The following is a 23,889-nucleotide window of genomic DNA, read 5'->3' as shown; positions in this document are numbered from 1 at the left end:
CTTATAGATCCAACTACTAGCATTTGGTATTCAATTCTGTCTTCTATACCTCCCTTCATGAGTCTCTTAACAAAAGCACAAAAGCTCTCAACAAAATTCAAATGTTTGGTAATTGTATATTTTTAAAGCAGGTTAATTGATTTGTCCTCATTGCATCTTCTAAACAATTTGTCTCTGAAATTGTACCAGTGATCAACAATGCAAGTAACATAGCAATGAGAGAGGCTTGTCTAGATCTTATTGCCCCCCCCCCCCAACACACACAGATTAGACACTGATCGTCTGAAGATATATACCCTAATATCCCTAAAATTACCCTAAAATCAAACCAGAGCCTATCCTAAAAGCTTAGATTGCAAAGTCAGGACTGCACCTGGATGTGATGCCAGTCCACTGCAGGTCACACACACATGTTTACACTCACACATGCACAGGGATGATGTACAAACACCAATGATCCTTGTTAGCATGTCTTTGGAAGGTGAGTGAAGAAACCGGGGAATCCACAAGCCTGGCAATCCAATATATTTAGAATATCAGTCACGTGTTGTTAAGATCAATCCCCCAGCCTTCTGGTTGTGCTATCCAGGGAATAGTTATTATGGCTAAATGCACACTAGCACTCAGCCACATTTGCTTAGCTCCAGAACATCATATATTAGCACTCAGAAGCCAGTTTTGTCAATAACAGCTTTTTAGCTGCACTCATCAGAACTCATGTGAATGTAATCATGAGCTAGTACATTTCTGAAGGAATAGTGCTCCTGGAAACCTACAGAATCAGTGGTGAGTTTTCTTTTATTATTTTGTGAACTTGACCTTAATCATGAATAAGTTTTCTTATTTCTGAATGAATTGTTCATTTAAGATATCATTTAATATATTTATATTTAAGATATCCCTTTCTGCAGTATATGTTGTCAATCAGACATTCTCAGGATTATCAGGATATGTTTTGTTGTGTCTGCAGGTTGTGTATAATGCAATAAAATAGAAATATGCATGCAGTTTCTACACTAAAACTAGTAATAATATGATGTCTTGCCCTAGTAGCACGAGTTCACTCTGGAAATTGTATTAAATTCTCAACTGTTTGCCTGCAACAGGACAGTTGAACAAGGGGAGTATATTGCATACCTTTGCTATCATCTTTTAAAACTAAAGCCTTTTGTTTTTTGTATCACCAATTGTGTTTCATGATGTAGGGGATTTCTTCTATGCTGACCCTTTAAAGGAAATTGAAAATAAATGATCAGGGCATCAGGTTTCCAGTACTTTTTCATTCATTGTGGACCTCTACTGTTTTTTTATGCCAGCTCCTGTCTTGATCTTTCACTGCAGCAGAAAAGTACTTAACAGACTGGTCCTATATTCCTAAAAATATCATTTTTTATTATGACTCCTATGTATGTCCTTCCTGTGAATGAGTGGATTCTCTCGTTCCTCAACATGAATCATTTGGAGATCTTCACTGCACAAATCTGTGGCTCTAGCAAAGTACCTGTTCATGCCTGGAGTGCTGTAGCTGAATGTGTAAAATCCATATTTCAAGTCAGAGTGCTTATGTGACTTCTGAATGACAAAAATGTTTGAAACTTTTGAATTGCAATTTAGTGCTGTCTCCTCTATTTTTTATCTTGGAATATGAAGGATGTGGGAGTTGTGAAGGTTTGGAGAGCAACTGGACATGGTGGAAATTTATTTTCATATTTCCTGTATTATCAAAAAATATTTCATTTAACACTCACAAATACTTAATATTTTAGCTCAAATAACATATTATTGACACCTGATAGAATTATCGGATATCCCTGACATACAGAGATAAATTTGAAAACATTTTACAAAGAACAAAGTAAATGTAAATTGTAAATGTACACTAGAACAATTTCAGGTTTAATATAATGTTAATCCATTATATACTGTATATGTAGTGGCCATGGGGTATACATAGGGAAAAATAGGACCAGCACCAGCTTTGGAGTAACACATGCCCTTTTTACTCCCGGAATTTTGTCCAATTCAATTTTTAAGAACTTTATTTTCTTTTCACAAATAAATACAGATAATCACAAAATAGAAAGCTTTACATTAATACAGTATATATACTTATAACAGTATATATGATCACATCTCATTAAGTTTAGACAAGGTAACAGTTACATACCAACAATTCATCTTGTTCAGGTGCATTTTTTAAAGTCATTTTTCATCACTTCCAAAACAGGACAAATCCCATTTTTTACCTTTACATGATAATCTATATCACAGAGTCTTGATTTCGCAACTTGAGGTCACAACAAGGCAGCAGCAACCATATTAACATGCTGTCAGCAATAGGAACCGGTACACATGTTTAGGGTGGACATAACTCTCGGGAAAAACAGGGCCAACAGCAACAATACGCTATTTACATATTTTCTTACACAACTATTTACATGCCCATGGTCAGCTAGCAGTCAGCTACAGTAGCTGACTCTCAGGCCATCCCCCGGTGGTGATTCCCACCACACTGTGACGCATTCATTATCCGCGTGTGCTTATGCTAAGGCACCCAGCGAGGGCGCTACAATATATATCAAAACTAGATGACATGTAGCTTAGTTTAACAGTTTAATGGAAACCTTTAAATTAACAGTAAGCTCAAAATGTTTTGGAGTAACATATTCATGCTACTTTTTTACCAATAAAAATTGCTGCTGCTGCATTTTGTGCTTTCTGTAGACTATAGAGTCCAGTGAGAGCAAGAAATTGTTTTCATCCAAAATTGCTTTACGTGTATTAGGGGAACCTGCTTCATCCACCATTAAATTTCCCTACGGGATTAATAAAGTATTATCTATCTATCTAAAGAGCAGCATGTACTATATGTGCCAGCCTCCCCACTACACAGCAGATCAGTTAGTTCGTTGAAGTAGGGGGAAGATTTTGGTAGGCCAGATTGTACAAACCCAAAGTGGAAATTAGCCAGAGCATTAGAAATTAGCCAGAACACTAATGTCCTATAACAATAGCGTAATAACCAATTAATCAATACGCCTGTTTAATGTCAACCTCAAAGAACAACATTTCCTACAGTGCAGTGTCATCAGTCACTGTACTAGGACATTGGAAATTCTTGTCTAGAGAAAGGATTTTCACTTTAAAATACTGAATGGAAGTGTTTATTTTCTTCTTGATAGATGTAAGATTTCCTTTTTGTCCCCACCTGACCCGACACTACTCACAGTGTTAACATGAGATTATTTTTTGCTTCCTTTCTCAGCTGTCTGTTTTTTCTGGATGTGCCGAATCCTGAAGGTGTAGTCCTGATTCAGGAGAGAACAGGGACGTGGCTTGACCGCGGAGGTCTTGAAACAGTAGTTGAAGATGCAGAGAAAGAAGAGATGTTTAATACCCGCTGGAGCTCTGTTCATGCTGTTCTTGAGTCGCATAACTGCAGCATTGGATGTACCTCTTGATCGTAAGTAAAAATATATATTTACAGTATGTATAAATGAGTTTATTTTTAGTAAGAGTTTGATATGATATAATATATATTTGGATGTTTTTTTTCAATAGGCACCTGTAATGGTCCACTTGTATAAAAATCAATACAAATACAATATAAAGTAATTTCAATTGAGGCTTTGTGAATGTCACAGTCATGTCTATCAGAATTATAAATATTTAGAAGGAAGAGCTGGATTACTGATGTTTTGTGTTACTAAATTATTTATATGAAACACCTAGAACAGGATATGAGATGTGAAATACGTGTATATGTACAGTAGTTGGATACAGCATGATATATAGTACAGCACAACAGGACTGTCAGATATTAAACCTCCTCAGAAGACTATACCCTCTACAAGCTGGCAAAACTTTATTAAAACACCCAGTGGGTGAAACGTTTCTAGCAAAATGCAATTGAACATTACAATTAAACAGAATTAGCTTTCTTCTGAATAAGAGTGTTAGTTTTTTCTGCGAGTACAAAAAAAAACAATATAATTTTTAAATTGAATTTTACATAAAGAACCTGAAGCTTTTGTGTTTTTGGTTGATGTTTGATTTTTCTTTTCTTTAATTGTAAACCCATCATAAATAATTAACTGTGATTCAGGTTTGTGATACAAAGAGAGCAGATTGCACAGATTGTAAAAAATAATGTGATACTCTGTGAAATTGTCTGTGAAAGCAATGCAGATAAAATACAGAGACTGCATAGTTTTTTTTTCTTAATTCTGACCTGTTTCTGAAATCCTCTCAAGATTGTTCTGCCTCTGTTACTAATTTACAAAAACAAAACTAGATATTGTTTCCCAGGTCATGCACAGCAGCTTACTCACAGTACAACAGTCTTAAAAAAATACCAATTTTAGCACTTCAGTTAATGGGAAGTGTTTCATTTTTCTTGTTTAAATAAATTATGACCTTATAATGTTCCAATCTGACACACTCACTACTTGCACTTTGAAGAACTGTGAGGTTTTACCTTTTCTGTGTTATCCACTGAAAGACAATACATATTGTACCTTTCATTGATGACACTGCGAGCTCACTGGTGGCTGTTGAGTCTCAGGGGTAACTGGTCAGTGGCAGGCTGGTTGGTCATCTCAAGGTAAACTAAAGTTGGTAGCACTTAGCCAGTTGTGTGCAGCCATTTGGGGAATCCTCGTCACAGGTCTCTAATGAGATCCCTTGGACTTGACCTAGAGATTCTCAGTTTACTCAAAAAAGTGAAGATTGCATAGTGTAAGCATTCATTGGTAAGGGTCTATATATTAAAGGTGCTGCCCATATTTAAGGTATAAACTAGTAACAGAATTAGTTATTATTAATTAATTAGTTAATGGATATACATTTAAATTAAATGCAATACATATGGTTCTGAATTATGGAATTGAAAAGGTGTATATACAGTATGTACTTAAATTAGATACACTTAATATGAATAGTCTGTATATATATACTTTTCAAAAGCTGTTCTTTGGAAATGAAATAACTATATGTACTTATATATGCCTTAGATCTTTACTATATATAAATATAGTACCAGTAAGATTTCTTAATATTAAAAGACAGATGTCAGAGACTGTGTCAGGTTTGACATGACATTATTTTGGGTAATGTTGTGTTTTTCTGTTTACATTGAATTACATTTTCAGAAATAGCAGTCATGCATGTGGCAGTAGCATTTAAAGATGTATTGTTCTGCTTAAGTCTGATATACAAATCATATATTAAAAACCTCTTTAATTATTAGTTGGTTCTTGTCAGAATGACCTATTCCAGTGACAAATGCAGCCTTCAGACATTGTATTATTGCACATCTGACTACCATGTTTGTTAATTCTGGCTTTCAAGGTACAGTAGTTTTGATACAATAATATTATACGATAACATGCCAGGGCACAGCATTGTGCATATCAGAGGAAATATCAAAGTGTGAGAATGTTATTTATTCATTGTTCTAAAAAGAAGTAAGTGATTGTATAGTAAAATGGTGATAATTACTATGTTTGCACACCACACATATTTGAACTGTATTGCATTCTGTAGAAATTGGAGAATATGTTTTACATTCTTTGTTTGCATTTATATAGAATAATTTTCTTCCATTTACAGTGGAATTTAAACTTTACATTACATGCATTTAGACTGTATTGCAAATGGAATAGTCATATTCCACTATTAACCTCACATTTCTTACTGGCATAATTGCATGATGACAACTGTAAAGCTTGTAGCAGGAATACTGAATATTTCACATAAAAAAAAAATATTCCACTATAAATCTTTTGTATTTAATGGTGATTGTAATTACATTTCGGTAGGAATAACAGCAACCAAGATCTCACTCACCTCTGCTACATAGTCACCCACAAGATTACTTTGTGAATAACCTATAAATACCATAGTCATTGTCTCTCTCTCTGGCTCAAATTAATCTTTCTGCATACCTCTTCTACCCCCTATCCACTTTGGCTACCTCTTTGCTCTGTATGGGAGTGCAAACTGTACATTAATCCTATTTCCAAAATATTCCCCATTCTTCCTTCTTTCACTTACATGTTCATTCACAAAATATATATATATATTATATATTTTGTGAATGAATGAATGATATATTAGGGCAAAACTAAAGTTTTTGTCCACAAAAAGTTACTTAAAGCTTACAAAAGAAGAGTATAAGCAGTATCTTGTTAGTTGCATGTACTCTGCTAACCATAAGTAAAATGCCTACAAAATGTGGAATAGAAATCATGTCATTAGTAAAGCTATATGTATTTAATTAACACATGATTTTAACTTAGGCATGGGTCACATGAGTAGGTGTTCCTTTCCAGGAGGTGCAGTTAATGATACTACGCTCCCTGTAAAGGATGGTTATAAGGAGATTGCATATGTGACTAAGAATATAGGAACATTTATTGACTTTTGGTTTACAGAGAATGTAAAGGATTTATTAGTATGTCTTAAAAATATCCTGGGTGGCACTTCTTCTGTCTCTTTCCTTTGCTAATGGCATCTTTGTGTTGAAGGAGTGCCTCCATGCCCAGATTCAGCATTCTTTCTGCATGGCAGCTTTTATGAGCACAATCTCAGTTTATTACACTTGCTTTCCACTTTAGCCACATTGTAGTTAAGGTCTTTTTGAATACCAGGTACATATTGCTATCCTTATTACTGCTGCATAATTTGCATACATTATCATCAATAATATTCAGAATATTTAAAGTATTCAGTATGTGTAAATTTATACACCTTCAAATTTGTTTTTATTTGGTTTGTGAATGCGATTGTGAATATGTGTCTCTTGTCATTTGCTTAAACAGCTTTAATCACTTTAGAACCCTATGTAAATGACACCCTAAAGGTTTAACAATAAAATTATTTGACAAAATAAGCTAAGAGGAAAGAGCCTGCTTCCAGTTTCAAGAATTTAGGAGCCCATCTGATTTATCTAGCTATATATAGTTGTATGTTCTTTGGAATAAATGTCATATTGTATTGTAATGTATTTTACAAGGCCTAACATTTTTCTATTTTACATGCTTGATATAAAATGTTTAAGTATCCCAAGTACCTTATTAATCTGTGAAGCTCGTAAAGAATCTGAAATTAAGCTACATACTGTACTAGATACTAATGAAATATCTCAATACTAATATTGTGAATAATTTGAGAATATTCTATTGTATATTTTAATATTTGGCTTCAATATATATTTTAACTTTAGCTATGTACACCCCCCAAAAGAAGAATGGTTATAATAATATATAATGATTATAACAGTAGCATAACAAACATGATGTGTGATTTGTTTAGTGTATATGTCCATGACTGCATCACAGGATCACAACATAAGTTTTAATGAGAACCCTACTTTTCAGCGAGTTGTGTACAATATGCCTATATCTTATTTTTATCTATACTAATGTTTCATTTTATTTACTCTGTGTCTGCTTATTTATATGCTGATTCTTGGGGGGAAAAGCAAAAGTTCTGGAAGGATGTAAGTCCATGATGTTAACATATTGTGGCTGTTAAAGCTTGTGCAGATTTCGTCAGTGCTTTTTGTTTTTTTCAGTTTTATTTATTATTTTATTTATTTGCTTGTGTGCAGTGCTGTTAGTTTTGCATGCATCACATGTTGTTTTGTTGTCATGGGAATGCTTAAATATCCAATTTTCATTCAGAATCTATAGAGCATTTTTTCAAATCTTTTTGCTCAAGTTCTAAATTTGTTCCACTTGTATTTCTGTCGCCAAAAAAGTCAAACTGAAATTCCAAGATTAGATCAAGTTTTAATGATTTATTTTTTCCAGGGTCATTCTAACTACCTTTATTTTCCCAAATTTTAACAGGAGCAAAAAGTCTTGAAAATTGCCTGAAAATTGCACTGAATTGTATTGTATGTTTATCCAGTTTTGTAAGGAAAAAAATAATGAGAATGTGTGAATAACTGTACATGTGACTTTGCATGATGTTATTCTGCTGTGTTTTTACAGTTTTACAGTTGAGTGTAATTATTGATTTCCTGACGTTTATAAGATATGATAAATTTCTATAATAAAGATATAATTAGATAAAGATTCATGATGCTAATGAAAAACATACTGTATACATGTTTATGCTGTGCTATCTACTGTATATTGTCACTATAAATGCATTTGTACAATCAGCAAATATTTATGGTGACATGTTAAAAAGTATTTCACATAATCTCATTCTTCTTTCTTTGATCCAGTGCCACAGCCTCCCACCATCACTGCCCAGTCTCCAAAGGACTACATCATAGACCCTCGAGAGAACATTGTTATCCAGTGTGAAGCCAAAGGGAAACCACATCCCAGGTACTTCATCATGCAACATCCAGTAACAATTTCAGAGCAGAGATTCTTTGGAACTTTCTACAAAACTCTTATTTCAATTTAAATATTATGTCTCTGGTAAACTTATAGCCTTAATCTCTTCTTAAACTCTTTGAGGAAGTTGTTGTTAGGATTAAGGATGAGTAATTTTATGTTCATGCCTGATTTGTGGACCTGTTAATATTTTGGTATTTGTTGAGCAGCTTCTCCTGGACAAGAAATGGAATGCATTTTGACATAGACAAGGATCCGAGAGTGACAATGATGCCCAATTCTGGAACCATTGTTGTTGACATTGTCAATGGTGGGAAAGCGGAACTCTATGAAGGAGTTTACCAGTGCACTGCAAGGAATGAACATGGAACAGCACTATCTAACAATATCATCATTCAACAGTCCAGTACGTTTTTCATTGGTCTACAAAAACCTGCAAGCCTTAACTATTCATTTTAATAATAGCTTTATACTTTTGACACAGTGATTTGTATTTCATTTGGCTTGTGTATGTAATCTGCTTAACCACTTTTCTTTTTCTCTCCTTTTTTAAAAAGATTTTTTTTCAATCATCAAATTCTTCTATCTAGAAGGTAAAAATAGCACCTGGAAGGGCAGCATGGAATTTATCCTATGCATTTTTCCTATATACTTACATTCCTGGTATTATCCTGAACATATGACCTAATCTTTCTCCAATGCCGTCACCTTGTCTTGTACCTTTCACAATGAATTTTCCACAGAACAGTCCCAGGGTTGTGCACTTTTCCAATGTGCATGCCATGCTGAAATCCTGTAGACTCTGCAAATGGCCATGAGAAGCTTTATTTAAAATGAGGTTTATTCATTGTGACCACTTAAGTAATAATCAGTAATCACTGATTTCTTTGATTGTTTACTCTGCTAATGCAGAGAACAGTATACAGTACTTAGGCATAAAATATTTTGTGTGCCTTGTGCGATCTTTTGACAAGTATACAGAGCTGTAGGAGAGACTGACTGGATTTCATGTGCTTCTCCCAGGGTCCCCCTTGTGGGCCAAAGAAAAAATTGACCCTATTTTTGTACAAGAGGGTGTGCCACTTGTACTTCCATGCAGACCTCCTGCTGGACTTCCACCTCCCGTTATATTCTGGATGGATAACAGTAAGTTAATAGCTATTAAAAAAGTAGATCCTTCCCCTGAGAATTAATATACAGATGCTTTCTGTATAATAATATATGATTTTGTATTGCACACAATGACATGAACATTTTTGGTAGCTTTGATTATTTATTATTTGCAATTGTATATAAAACTCATTGTATACAGTTGGGAGGCACTTTAGGTATGTTTGCTATGTTTATAATCAAAATGGGAATTTCTTAGCATTTGCATTATAATCCATTTCATGTTTGTTTTTGTATATTAATGGAAATCCATATGCATCTATAGCCTTATAGATTAAAATAATGACCATGACAGTATGAAAGTGCTGAAATGACACTCCAGATGGATATTTCTTTCTTTTTAGATTTTCAGAGGTTACCACAAAGCAAGAGAGTCTCTCAAGCCTTAAATGGGGATCTTTATTTTTCTAATGTGCAAATGGAAGACACACGAAATGACTATATTTGTTATGCGAGATTCACTCATACTCAAACCATACAGCAGAAGCAACCCATTTCAGTGAAGGTTTTGAACAGTAAGTACATTTGCTTGAACTGCATTATTGACCATAGACCTGTGTTCTGTAGAAAAGCTTGCTGCAAAATGTTCTGAAAAAAAAACAAACTTCCTGCCAATCTAGCACATGCTGAAATGTTGTGGCTCAAATTTCTTACAGGTTTCTTCATCTGTAGACTCTTTCAATAATCCAGAATTGACATGTATTCTGGAATTTACAGGGAAGCTTCCTGTGAGATTAATGAAGGAATCCTGAATTTTTCAAGTATCCTTCAGGGGTTTTTGTGCCTGGAGCATTTCTGATTTTTTTTAATGTTTTGTGACATTAGCACTTCTATCATATTCACTAGACATTGGTTAGATTTATTTGTTACAAAGAAATTCATATTCATATTTGTTTTTTTTTAAGAATTTGCCCTACTTCATTATGATGACATTCTTGTAAAAGTATTTAAAAACACTGTTTCTTGTCAGAATTGATTTCCTTGAGTGCACTTGTGATACGCTATATTAACAAACACTTGCAATACACTGCATGTTTATGATTTTTTGTTGTATTACAGTGGATGCAATCAATGAGACAATCGCTGCTTTTTTGAATGACACTGATTTTTTTGGTGGTGAGTCTTGGCAACCCTTAGTGATATACTATACTTTACCTACAGTCTAACACTAGAGCTAGAACACTAACATACCATGAACCCTATTTCACCTTCTTCCATTATTAAGTATAAAGGAAGTGTTCATATAACCAAGTGTTAACTTAACATTTTTTTCCGTATGTTGAACCTTTAAAGAAAAACTAATATTAAAGCCTTTTCTTCTTTTTTCACATTTCATATCTCCTCTTATTTCTTTCCTTTTGTAGTTTATACAGGAATCTAGCCATTCTATATTAGCTGCAAAAGAAGAAGCAGGGGTTAATTCCACACTGTAAAATAAAAAGAAAAACAATCACAATGTTCCAGCTGTGCAGCCCTCTATTTTGAGTTTTTTTTTTTTACTTTTCAGCATGGAATTTACCTCTACTTGGGATTTTTTCGGGGAGCTCCTCAAGCTTATCTTGTGTTGGTTAAGCTAATTACTTAACTAGGTTAAGCTAGTTAAAGCTAATGACCATTTAAAAAAAATGAATTAAAAATACAATAACTCATTATTCAAATTGATGGAAAAATATAGAAATTAATTCCTTTTTATAAAACAACCAACACATTTTTTTTCATAAATTATATTAATCATTTTGCTCTACTAATGCATATCTGTGTAGTGAACAACTGGCAAGATATTTCAAGATATTTACATGCTCTGATCAATGATTAAATAAGAACATCATTATAGAAGGAGCACTGGAATGGTGGTTAGTGAAGGAAACTGTTTTTAGCTTTTCTATTTTAAGGAACTGAAAAAATCATGGAAACATGGAAAGGAAAAAGCCCAAGACTTCCTCTAAGACTTTTGATACCACTCTAGATAAGGGGTTGCACATGTCATTTAAAATAGCAGAGCAGTAATAGTGTTAATAAGGAGGTAGAAACTGATCCATACTAATGATTAACAACAAAATAATTAACTCAAGTACGATTGTTTTACTATATAAATGAATTATAACAGTTAATTAAGTTGCCTGTTTGCTGTGCAAATTATTTATTTAGCAACCTCTAACTATAGTGTTATCAGCATTTTTTTCCTCTACTCTTCATCCAGTCATTATATCACACATATCATATACTGATGCTACCCTTCATTTGTATCAATACCCTTTCCTCATCTTGTATTCTTGTGTTTTTGGATAAGAACAATTAGAAGAAAAAAACCATTTCTGCGCTAAAGAAAATGTGGTTCCTAAATCACCAGTTTAACAGTCCGATAGAGGGGAAAAGGGTGTCCATTATTGTCAAATGTCTGTTCAATCAAAAAGGACACTTTTTAAAACCCAAAAACACACTATTATATGAAATATATATATTATATTTTCTGGATTTGTATTTAATGATTGCAATAAACACAGTCAATGGAAAATGTTCCTGTGCTTATTTTTATACAAGCTCTTTTTTTCATGTATATTAAATACACTGTATAACATTTGCTAAAGCATATGAAACACAAACAACACCCATCACTATCCATTCTGTCCATTAATTCTGAAGCATGTTAAACCGAGGGTTTATAGATTTTAGCAAAACTGATTTTTATCTTATATTTTGAGAAATGCGTACAGTAATCCCTCATTATACAAGTGTAATGGATTCCTTGAAAACTGCTCCTAAGGTGAAAATTCACATTATTTCTGTCTGTTACCCATGTCTGATTGGTTCCAGAACTAAATAAAATGCATAAACATTAGGTACTATCCTGTAATATCAAGACACTTAACACACACAAGCTTTTATTATAATAAAATTAAAATGTAATAAAAAATAAAAAGTAAATTCCTCATCTGAGGAGATGAAAGAAGAATCTTGGCAAAGCATTATGAACACCCCACTCATAAGAGTGAAAATCTGCTTGTTAAATTAAAAAAATAGGTAGCAATGACTATATCTCATAAAGACGAAAACACATAAATTGGTTGCTCGTATAGTGAGGGATTACTATATTCAGTCTCCAAGAGTTGAGTCATGATGATCTGACAAAATTATAACAAACAGCTCCTTACACTTGGTAAGGTCAGCTAGACATTAAAGGCTGGGTCTTTTATTCATGAGGGGGACATTTTTAGGTATATTCTTCCATTTTCTGTGCATTGAAAGGAAAAGGGTGTTTAAAAAGTAAAGATATATCACATATTCTGCTGACATTGACTTCAGAAGGTAAGGTAGAGATTAGATTTACATTTCAGAGATTTTCTTGACTGGTGCTACAACAAAGCCTTTTGGCAGGCTTTTCCTGAGGTTTGCCAGAAGTGATGATTGGGATTTTAGTGTACCAATTCAAATGACAGCTAAAACTTAACACATCACTCTCTTCTTTTTATAACTGTGTCTGATGCAACCTCCAATGGGTAAATGATTCTTTTTCCAATTCTTTTCATTGAACTTGAGAACTTTGGGAGTGGTTTTAGAGTAAAGTGCTCAAGAACTGACACTTTGAATGTTGTCCTTACTCATTTCAGACAGCCCTGTAGGAGAAAGACGTCCAACATTTTTGGTTCCAACAGGATCCGTAAGCACTAAAATGGTATTGAGAGGACAGGATCTCAATCTGGAATGCATTGCTGAAGGGCTGTAAGTCGTCACACAACATAAAGAATATGTTTATATTGATGTAAAATCCTATTTACAAAGTTCCATCTTTTTTGATTTGTTAAGACTTATCAGACATTATCATTGCTGATTTTTATAGTCATGTGGGAAAATGTAATTACAGTGTGATTATCAGAAATATTTTATGAGAATACAAGTTTTGGAAAATTGTAAATGTTGATACTGTAGGTACAGTAACTTTTAAGTGTGTTAAGTAACAGTCTCTTAACATTCTGATAGCTCATTAGTTTCTGATATTTTTCAAACTGTTTATAATCATGCGATAAAGCCAAATTAAATTAGAATACATAAAAAAAACATATGTATTGATGTCTCTTTGTGTCTCTTTATGGAAAAAATCTAGTCATTTAAGTAGAGGATTCAGTCCCACAGGAGAAGTCACTGTATTGTAGTAACATAGATCATTTTAACTGACCATCGAGTAGAGACCCTTGATGTACTGTATGTTTACTTGTAGTAACTAAGGAAATAATTGGTTACATTAAGTTAATCAGAGCTCAGCTGGAAAGAAAAGAAGGAAAAACAATGGCTTTCTGAGCAGAAAAGATACAGTATTAAATAGCAGTTGCAATTTGCTTTTCTTTTGTGCTTTAATGCAATGGTTTATCAGGTAGCGTCTGACTTTTTTAACTATCTGTTAAAGATTTATTCTATAAAGACATATAGATGTGATAAAGATTTAAAAATCCACACTGTATCAGTTTTTGGAAGATTACTGCATAAAACATGTACAACTTTCTGTAAGTCCTGATATTTGTTCTTTAAAGGCCAACCCCTGAAATGACCTGGATGAAGGAAAGTGGAGAGCTACCCAGCAAAAGGACGTCCTATGAAAATTTCCAAAAAACACTGAAAATTACTGACATCACTGAGGCTGATGCCGGTGACTATCGGTGTACTGCAAAAAATGTTTTGGGATCTGTACACCATACTATAAAGGTTACAGTTAAAGGTATGAGATAAGTTTCTAAAGAAAGGAAAACATTCAGAATACATTTTCATAGTTGCAACATTGTTTCATTTATTGTTACTTTTTATTCCGCACAGCTGCTCCATATTGGATAGGTGCACCCAAGAATCTCATACTAGCTCCCAACGAAACTGGATTGCTCACCTGTCGTGCCCAGGGAAACCCAAAACCCTCCATCACATGGTTAATGAATGGCATACCTATTGAAAGTATGATTTTTTATCTTTATTTGTTTCCTGGATATACAGTATGTACTGTTCAATTGTTAAATTCACAGTTTTCTGTAGAAATTGTACCTATAGTATACTGTATATGAATATGAATGTTTGTAGCCACACAAAAGTGGCTTTATACCAGTGCAAAAGGAATGCAAGGAGTACTTCTGTAATGGTATTCAGAAAGCTCTATTGTGCCTTTTTCTTTTGGATAGATTCTCCTGCAGACACCAGCAGGAAGGTGGAGGATGACACCATTATATTCTCAGAAGTTCGGACTGGTTCAAGTGCAGTTTATCAATGCAATGCTTCCAATGAATTTGGGTATTTGCTGGCCAATGCCTTTGTTAATGTGCTTGGTGAGTTGAATTCAACATAACATCAACATTTTTTACACAATAGTGTAAATTTTTAAGCATTTTGTTAGAGATCATCAGAATTGAAATAACATATTAATGTTATTAGTGTCCTAGAATTTGAGCAACTTTCTTTGGAGCCAAGTCATGCATACAGCACATTATAACCTAGACTTTTGCAACATTAATATTGTAACATTGAGGCCTGTAGCTTTCCTGCACAATATAAATGGATCCATATTAAATCTTTCAAGAAGATAGCTGTGTCAGCATGTGCAGGCAGCAAAGGAACAAGTAAATATTTTTTTCATGCTGAAACGCTGTGTTTCTTTTCTTCTCTTTTCAGCATGGAATAAACCTTTACTTGTTCATTTGCATACTAAATCTTGTTTGTTCAAGGATAGTTTGGATTATTGTAAATTACTATCATTGGGCCTTACATACATAAATCTCCTTTTACTTTTAAATTCATAGGCAGGTATACAGGAGAAAGAAAATAAGTTGAGGTAGTGTAAGGTAGTGATCAAGTAGTTTTTACTGATATTGAATTACATTATATTGAATTAAAAAATATCATACACTTGACACTTATTATGTAGTAAAACAAATCACACATGATAGAGTCAGATCTTTTTATGTCTCTTAACTTCAGCTGAACCACCAAGGGTACTGACTGAATCAAACAAAGTTTACCAGGTCATCAGGAACAAACCAGCCTTACTTGAGTGTGCCTCTTTTGGGTCACCCAAACCTAAAATCAAATGGTAAGTATTGCATTCACTTTAAGCTTCAGTATTTTATCTAGATGTAATATTGTGAAGTATAGAGACAGATTAAATATGCTTGAAATTAAAACAATTCGCTTCTGGTAGAAAGGTTGCTAAAGACTACTGAGGTAATAGTTTTTGTGTGTGTGAATAGATACAGTATACACATAATGTATATAGACAGTCAGACTTTCCAAAGCATAACATTTTTATAATCTTATTTAAATATCTTATCTTAAATATGTGCATTAGATTCATTAACACCTCTATCCATCATTTGTTCTCACTATGAAGCTTATTAATTGATATTTAACTGCAAAGTGAATCATTAGGAAATGTGTTAAATGCTCCTTTTACACCACTCTAATCCATGCAGCAAAAGCTACCTTCCTGTTATGTAGTGACAGATTGTTATTTTTCCATTTCACAGCTGGTGATAATATTAGTCTCGCACTTACAAGTCAAATGTATTTTACAAATACATCTACTAATTAACATGAAAGTGCATCCACTTTAACAATGTTACATTCATACAATTTGTCTAACATTTTTTCTTTAATTCTTTCTTTAATACTTTATTGGTTGAATTGCAGTTCAACTTTAACATACAGTATTTATAAGTGCCACTGTATCTTTTTTCTTGCTCTATGGTTGTTACTTAAACAATACATTTTGTTGAGATATGCATTTCTATGACTTTATATATGCAGTATATAACTTTGGTTATTTTAGCTCTTTTTATTCTAATTGCATGTCTTTTCTTTTTTAACAAGGTTCAAGGATACCCAGACAAGTGTTTTGGATGGGGATCCCTATGTTGCGCATGAAAATGGAACCTTGGAAATTAATGTTGCTCAGACTGAACATAGTGGAAAATACACTTGTTTTGCAATGAATTATCTTGCCAAAGCAGAGAATGTTGTTTATTTGGAAGTGAAGGGTGAGTATGCAAAATAGGGTCTAACAGAGTTTTTTATATGAAAAGCACATAAGGGAATCGTGAAGTACCATTCAGTGATTGTTGAAAATGAGTTAACTGAAGTGTAAACAAATAAGGCAGTTTGTTTTTCTACTGAATTGCCATAAGAATTGCCATAGTACCTCACATAAGTCAGGTAATATTTCAGAGCTAATAAAGGTTTGATAAAGGCTTAGACAGAGCAGCTCAATGAAGACACAAGCAAAGCATATCCATCAGTAAGCAAACAGAACTTACAGAAGGCTATTTATGACTAGTCTGAAACACTGTTTGCTCCAGCATTAGTAATATACTAAAAAAAAAAGTGAGTTAGTGAATTAATGATTAGTAAAAAAAAAACAGTTAACAGCAAACTAAAGATAGACAGCATATGCTACATTAGTTAGACATTAGATATAGATCAGGGTGTTTAAGGTTAATTAGAAACATATACATCAACCTGCACACAATTAATTATCTTGTTGTGTATGCTATTTACTACTGTTCTCTACAAGGAACAGTGTTACATAAGACATGTTTAACCTTGACAAATCATCCTCAGAAGAACAGTACATTATTAAATAAAAATAAACACAATGACAGCGCTAAAGTCAGGAAAATGTCTTTTAATGTGGTGTAAAACTTGGCAAATTATTCAAAACTGTTTCTTACTTTCTCATGTTTTAGAACCAACAAGGATTATTAAACAACCAATATACAAAAAAGTGCAAAAAAACAGAAAAGTGATTTTTGAGTGTAAGGTTAAACATGACCCAAGCCTAACCCCTACAATGACCTGGCTAAAGGACAATGAGAACCTGCCAGATGATGAAAGGTAAGTGCGCACATCCTATGTGTGGGCACACAGTAAGCATAAAGTATACCAGTGTAAACACACAGTATACATATATACTGATGGAAAAATGAAATGCAACATTTTCTGGAATGAGAATACTATAGTTTTAGCTTATGTACTTTCACAAAAAGTTGTCAATTTGTTTTAAGCCCTCTGCCCAGCTTGTGCAGTGAGACATTGCAGCTTGCCAATCACATGAAAGCTCGTTAGGTGCACTTTTACCAAACGAGGTCCAGGTGGAGCTGTGCCTGATCTGGTCACCTTTAAAATGTTATGGACACAGACTGGGATCCGTGTCAGGTCTTGTAGTGGACCCTATGCGATGCGGTAAGAGCTGGAGAAAACAGGAGGCATGGTAAAAGGAAACACATAGGGGTTTAATAGTGCACAAAATAATAGTGACAGTCCGTGAGACAGTGAGCGGGGAAGACAAGGAATAGCATCCAAATCCAAACAGGTCCAAAGGCAGGTCAGGGCACAGTCTGAGAGTCCATCAGCGAGTAATCTATCCTGGGACGCGACAAGGTTAAAATGCTCAGGAAGGGGGAACAAACAGACAAAACATGGAGGTCCACGGGTGACGGGGCAAGATCCTCCAGACCCTGGGCTCAGGAAGCGGGAGGTGTCGGGGATAAGGCCTATGCCCTCAGGAGAGAGACATAGGGTTTCTTGGTGCCAGGCTGGTCTCGCAACATTCTTACCCTAAAGATGAGCCCCGAGGACTGGAGGAGCTAGTCTTTAAATAATACGGCTAAGATGGTACATCTGGGGAGCTTAACGATCACAAGGACAATAACGGGAACAGTGGAGCGCCCTCTAGGGAGGAATGTCGGGCGTGACATAAAAGGCCTTAATTCAAAGCTTAGGTCACTGCAAGAAAAAGGCCACACTTAGTCAGTTTTCTGTGCATTCCATAATGCCTTGAATGTCACCAGAAGCAAGAGAGAGGGCCATTGGCATGGTGCAGGCAGGCATGTCATGTGCCAACTTTGCCAGACACTATGGAGTAAACCGCTCCACTGTGTCCTGACTGCAGAGAAGGTTTCAGGACAGATGACAGTCCAAGATCCGGTCGCCCTCGAGTGACCACACCAGAGCAGGACTGACACATCAGACTGGTCCATCTGAGAGATCATTTCAGATCTGCTGAAACTGCCAGCAGACACAACGCCCGCATCAGTGACAGGACAGTGAGGCTCCATGCTGCTGGTCTTAGAGCAAGGCAACCTGTCAGTGGCCCTCTGCTCACACCTCCTAGATGTCACACCCGACTGGCTTGGGCCAGACAGAGGCTGCGATGACTCGTCAGCAGTGGCATCAGGTCCTCTTCACGGATGAGTCACTCTTCAGCCTGTTCCACACAGACGGGCCAGGAGTGTTTCGTTTCTTTTTTCGATCAGTATATAAACCATTTGTATTCTTACTCATCTACAAAGACCATAGTATTTGATTACAGCTCAACAAAATAATGTTTTGGTTTTATTCATGAATGATGTTTATTTAAAAATATTTACAAAATCAGTTATTGTGTATCTTAAATTGTATTTTGGAAATCTGATTTTCAGACTTACCAGTTATTTAAATGAAATACATTTAGGCAAATCAGTGGTTTTAATGAACTTCTGCACCCAATTCATCTGATTTTAGAGATAAAGCACAAGCCATGGAATCATCTGAGACTCAGGCCACTTGAACAGAAATAAATCATAATTCTGGCATTACTTATCACATTAATTACTAATATACTCCTTTTTCTTAATATTTTAAGATTTGTAGTGGGTTCAGAGAGTCTAACCATTAATGATGTTACCGAACTAGATGAAGGTACATACACGTGTATCATGAATACCTCTCTGGATCAAGACTCTGCAAGTGCCGTGCTAACAGTTGTTGGTAAGAATGCTTTATTTTTCTTATTTAGCTTTCTCTCTTTACAGGTTTCTTCATACATTGTAGTACACCTAGATGATGTCGTAGAAAAAAAACAACGTTTTTATCTAAAAAAATGTATGTCCTTTTAAATACTGACACTACCTTTTATGTATTATATATATATACACTATATACTATATACACTTTGTGTGGTGAATGAATGTTTTAAATTTAATTTAAGACACACTGCTATTACCTTTTTTATTTTACATTTTCGAAAACCTGCTCAGTTTAATATTCCTAACACATTATAATGCAATACACTGTAGAAATGTATTGCTGTGTTGTGTTTTAATATTAATACATTATTATTATTAGTAGTAGTAGCAGTGTGGTGGCAGAGCTGATTGTGGTGGTAAAATGACTCTAGTGCTAATGTATATGCTAAACATTTAACCAGTAATAAATAGTACAGGGGTTAATTTGTGTGAATGTAGAATCAATCTGGAAAAAAAATGTATTGCATGATCTTGCAATATGAATTCACTTAGTATGAAGGTTGTGTGTTTCTGATACCTAATTTGTGACCAATGCAAAATTTTTATTTTCATTTGCCAACACAAAACCAAACATAAGGTTACATTAGCTGTGTGACTTCAATGTGGCTAGTACAAAAACTGTAAGTTACTAACCACTAACTACAACATTAATCCTACATTACTTTCCTTCTAGCTGCTACCCCAACTCCAGCCATTGTATACGGTAAATGATCAGCAAGTGTCTGTCTTAACTTTCAGCATTTTCTGTTACCGTTTTTTTTTTTATTCAAGCATGCTGCTGTTGGGCAATGTTTGTTTCATTTGCTATGCACATCAGTATCATAAGCACAATGAAATGTTGTGGAAAACAATAATTCCATTCATTACATCCCATGTACTGTAGGTCTTTGGAATATTCAGTACTTTTTTATTTTCAGTTTCATTAATTAATTGTTAATTGTCATTAATTCTTTATGAAAGGTATAGATTTGGTGTCTTTTACAATATTTTTGTTATGTCTCAAAATGTTTTGCAGATGTTACAAGCTCTTTTAAAACTAAACAGAGTATTTTGACCTGCCTTCTGTCTTAAACCATGACAAAACAAAGCAAGTCTTCTTGCCAAAGTGTAATAAAACTTTCTTAAAAGGGGAACGTCTTACTACTTTTTGAGAAATATGAATTCGTCTTCAAGGCAGTTTTGTACTTTTGCCTTTTACTCTTATTTTCTATAAACATAATCCCCAGAATCTTAAGAACATTACTGATCAAGGTCTCTGTGTCTTGAAACGTTTACTATAAATTCTAAAGATCTGTGCTTTTTATAGGAGTTTTTAAGATTACGTTTTGTATTTTAAATTGGCTTTCACTTTATCACCACACATTGACTAAACATCAACAGTCAAACAACAGTTTTTTAGATAAAGCAAAAATGTGGTGGTTACAAAAAAATCATTTGCAAAACATGCATGTTGCTGTTTTATAAAGGTTCTGGATAAATGCAAAAAGCTTACTTTTATTTCTACATAGAATTCAAACATACAGTATAGAGAAGCTTTTGGAAAATGCAAAATGTGTTGTAATGTGTTTTTTATGTATTAAATGTATTATCTAATACAGAGACTAGTAAAAATATTGTTGGAAATAATTGTTTGGAGACTGCATATAAACTTTAAACTTTCTTTTTAAGAAAACAAAATATGCAAATATTTTAAGATAAAGTATATACTATATATACATTCACAGACATAAGAAATTGGCACCCCTAACCTGAATAGCTTGTTTCAGAGAATCATCCCAAATACAATACAAATTGTATAATGATCCTTCTCAGATGTAACATAACACAAATACACTACAAAATAATTCTGTGAAAATTTATTGTAACACACTGAGAAAAGCAAAAATGTATCAAACGAATAATGAAATCAATAACATTTGTTTTGTGTATAATGTCTAATGCCTCTCAGTGTATTTAACATAGCATAAGTATTGAAGTGTTCTTTCACAATAAGTATTGATACCACTTTTTGGTACTTTACGTGTATTTTGTAGTTTGACCTCAATTACATATGAGAAGTGATTGGACTGGTTATTGCTTGATCCAATAAATTTATCAGTTGAAATACAGTATTTGGCTTTCTTGCATTACAAACTCTTGCTGGGCAAAGGTAAATATGTGAAGTTTGGCTGCTACAGTTACAGATCCCTCGATAGCATTTGGATAAGATACAAGTCAAGTGACAGGGATGACTATTTCAAAGTGATTGTGTGGCTCCTCTTCAAAAGTTGTGAACTGGATTTTAACTTCCTGTAAGTTAAGTTGTAGGTTGTTTTCAGGTTGGAAGATTCATCCAATGCATCTTGACCTTGTGGTAATGATGATTGGAATTTACAATCAGAAATTGGAACATAAAAGTCTGAGAGTATGTGGCTACTAGAAACAACCAGTCATATGAAATACAGACACAACTACAAATTTAACTAAACAACAAAATATAATTTTATTCATACATACAGTATATAATTATACAATAATAAAATGACTGTGATGGAGTGGCATCCTGACCACCAACTGCTTGCTCTGATAGGGACTGTCTCCCCCGTGACTGTGACCGTGACTGTGTATTGCAGAAAGCATTAATAAAATGGATGGGTGAAGGATGGAATAATAAAGTGAGAAAAACTTCTACATAAGTCAGAATATATGTTATATATGTTATTGAATATGCCATTATTCATAGAAATGGCAGATAAATAGAAAGGATAATAGAGCAACAGGGTTAAATGTGCATTGACTGTAATTTGTAATATACAGTCTCATATAACAAGTTGGCATTCATAAACTCGAAAGACAAGTAAATATCTTTTTTTTACTGTCATGAATTCATCTTTATCAAACATATTGGTTTGGGATAATAGATCCATTTCCAAATGTTACAATTTGAACATTGAATATAACTATATTCATACAATATATTCATATTGTCTTTATTCATGCAAATAAATTAGTTTTAGACTGTCAAAATAATGTTGCCTTTACTGTTCTAAGTCAATATTTTAATATATGTTAATTCAGGACTTCCCATTCCAGATCCTCATACCTCCAGTGCTGCAGGGTTTTTTTTTCATATTTTTTTTATTGCATTTACCTAAGAATAAGCTAATAATTTAATTAATAAAAATGTGAAATTGTTTTGAGCTCTATAACTAAATAATTAAAATTAAAATTCCTTACACCATGGTGGCATAGTTGTTAGCATTGCTGCCTTGTAGCTGTGGGACTTTGGGTTCAGTTCCTGTGGCGCTGTCTGTGTGTAGTTTGTACAGTATGTTCTTCTTGTGTCCTTGTGGGTCTCCTCCAGATGTTCCAGTTTCCTCCCACAGTCCAGGGACATATTGATTGGTTAATTGGGTTCTGTAAAATTGGCTTAGATGTGAGTGTGTGTGTGTTTGTGTCTTTGTGTGCTCTGCAGTGGGGGTGTCCTGCCATGCACCCCTTGCTTTTTGGTACTGTAGGTACTTCATAGGCTCTGGCTCCTCAATGACCCTGTATTAGATAAAGCAAATGGATGGATAATGATCATTAACTTGAAGACTGCATTGTTTTAGGAGAAGGAAAAAACATCTAATCACATTATTAGTTTAATAAGGGTTCAACTAAGCAACCGAGAGTCCTTCTAGTAGGAAACATACCAGACACTAGTCACTAGGACCATAACCCTTTCCTAATCTGAGATTTTGATTAATAAGTAAATATTGTTATGTCTATTTGTAAATTTGTACCATCTCCTGATCCTGAATATATTTTCTCTATACTCCTTTTTAAATGTAGAGTGATTAAAAAAAAAAGATTTTACATACTAGGGCTGCCAATACGTATATCTGTGACTGTGTGTATAAGTGTTTTTAACCTGTTAAAAAACGTTTTCATTCTCTTTGTCTTCTTCTTAAAATAATGTATTTTGGAATTGTTCTGCATTTCTAAACATCAATTTCATTATATATTATGAAATTATGAAATTGATCACAATATAAATTTTATATATTATGAAAATGAAATTTTAGCAGTTTGCTTGTTTAGTGATTTGAAACAAGAACGTGTCAATCCCTTTATGTTTTATACGTACTTAATAAAGTACCTTTTCAGATCGACCGGATCCTCCTACTGATCTGGAATTAACAGACAAGCATAAGCGAAGTGTGCAGCTCACTTGGATACCTGGAGATGACCACAACAGTCCCATAACGAGTAGGTCTTTTTTTTACTGTAGTCGTAACATTCAGTATGAACTACTACAGTATACTGTATATCCTAGCCTCCTTTTATTTTCACTGTGTATCTGACTTTCATATCCAGTTAAATTAGTGAGGCAGTATTAGAATAGAATCATTATCTAAAAAAAACACAAACAACTCAAAAATAAATGTTTGTATGTAAGTATTTTTGTTTTTGTTTATAATGGGTTTATGAGCTTCTAGTTCAAACCTTCATAATGTAAATATAAAGGTTTTCTATTTAGAATATACTGTATACAGTATTGTATTATGAAAATAATAACAATCCTGGGTCAT

At 33.9% G+C, this 23,889-nt stretch overlaps 1 protein-coding gene across 20 annotated transcripts in view; it reads left to right on the top strand.

Annotated features, from left to right (window-relative positions):
• Nucleotides 1-23,889, top strand: part of nrcama (neuronal cell adhesion molecule a) — a 122,037-nt gene that overhangs the window by 70,970 nt on the left and 27,178 nt on the right. For 8 of the 20 annotated variants that reach the window (XM_069192376.1, XM_069192380.1, XM_069192373.1 and 5 more), the window contains 17 exons: nt 3,266-3,463; nt 7,484-7,501; nt 8,237-8,342; nt 8,564-8,760; nt 9,378-9,500; nt 9,869-10,039; nt 10,584-10,640; nt 13,133-13,244; nt 14,051-14,235; nt 14,331-14,462; nt 14,684-14,827; nt 15,477-15,588; nt 16,365-16,531; nt 17,237-17,384; nt 19,174-19,298; nt 20,010-20,039; nt 23,465-23,566. In XM_069192376.1, the coding sequence (XP_069048477.1) occupies nt 3,370-3,463; nt 7,484-7,501; nt 8,237-8,342; nt 8,564-8,760; nt 9,378-9,500; nt 9,869-10,039; nt 10,584-10,640; nt 13,133-13,244; nt 14,051-14,235; nt 14,331-14,462; nt 14,684-14,827; nt 15,477-15,588; nt 16,365-16,531; nt 17,237-17,384; nt 19,174-19,298; nt 20,010-20,039; nt 23,465-23,566 (2,023 nt within the window). In that variant the 5' untranslated portion in view covers nt 3,266-3,369. Of the gene's footprint in view, nt 1-661; nt 787-3,265; nt 3,464-7,483; nt 7,502-8,236; nt 8,343-8,563; nt 8,761-9,377; nt 9,501-9,868; nt 10,040-10,583; nt 10,641-13,132; nt 13,245-14,050; nt 14,236-14,330; nt 14,463-14,683; nt 14,828-15,476; nt 15,589-16,364; nt 16,532-17,236; nt 17,385-19,173; nt 19,299-20,009; nt 20,040-23,464; nt 23,567-23,889 lie in introns of those variants that run through there. The other 12 variants (XM_069192384.1, XM_069192377.1, XM_069192391.1 and 9 more) reach the window with 6 other exon arrangements.

Source organism: Lepisosteus oculatus, chromosome 7 (genome assembly GCF_040954835.1).
Source record: "Lepisosteus oculatus isolate fLepOcu1 chromosome 7, fLepOcu1.hap2, whole genome shotgun sequence".
NCBI classification, from domain to species: Eukaryota; Metazoa; Chordata; class Actinopteri; order Semionotiformes; family Lepisosteidae; genus Lepisosteus; species Lepisosteus oculatus.
This window is presented reverse-complemented; position numbering and strand designations above follow the sequence as displayed.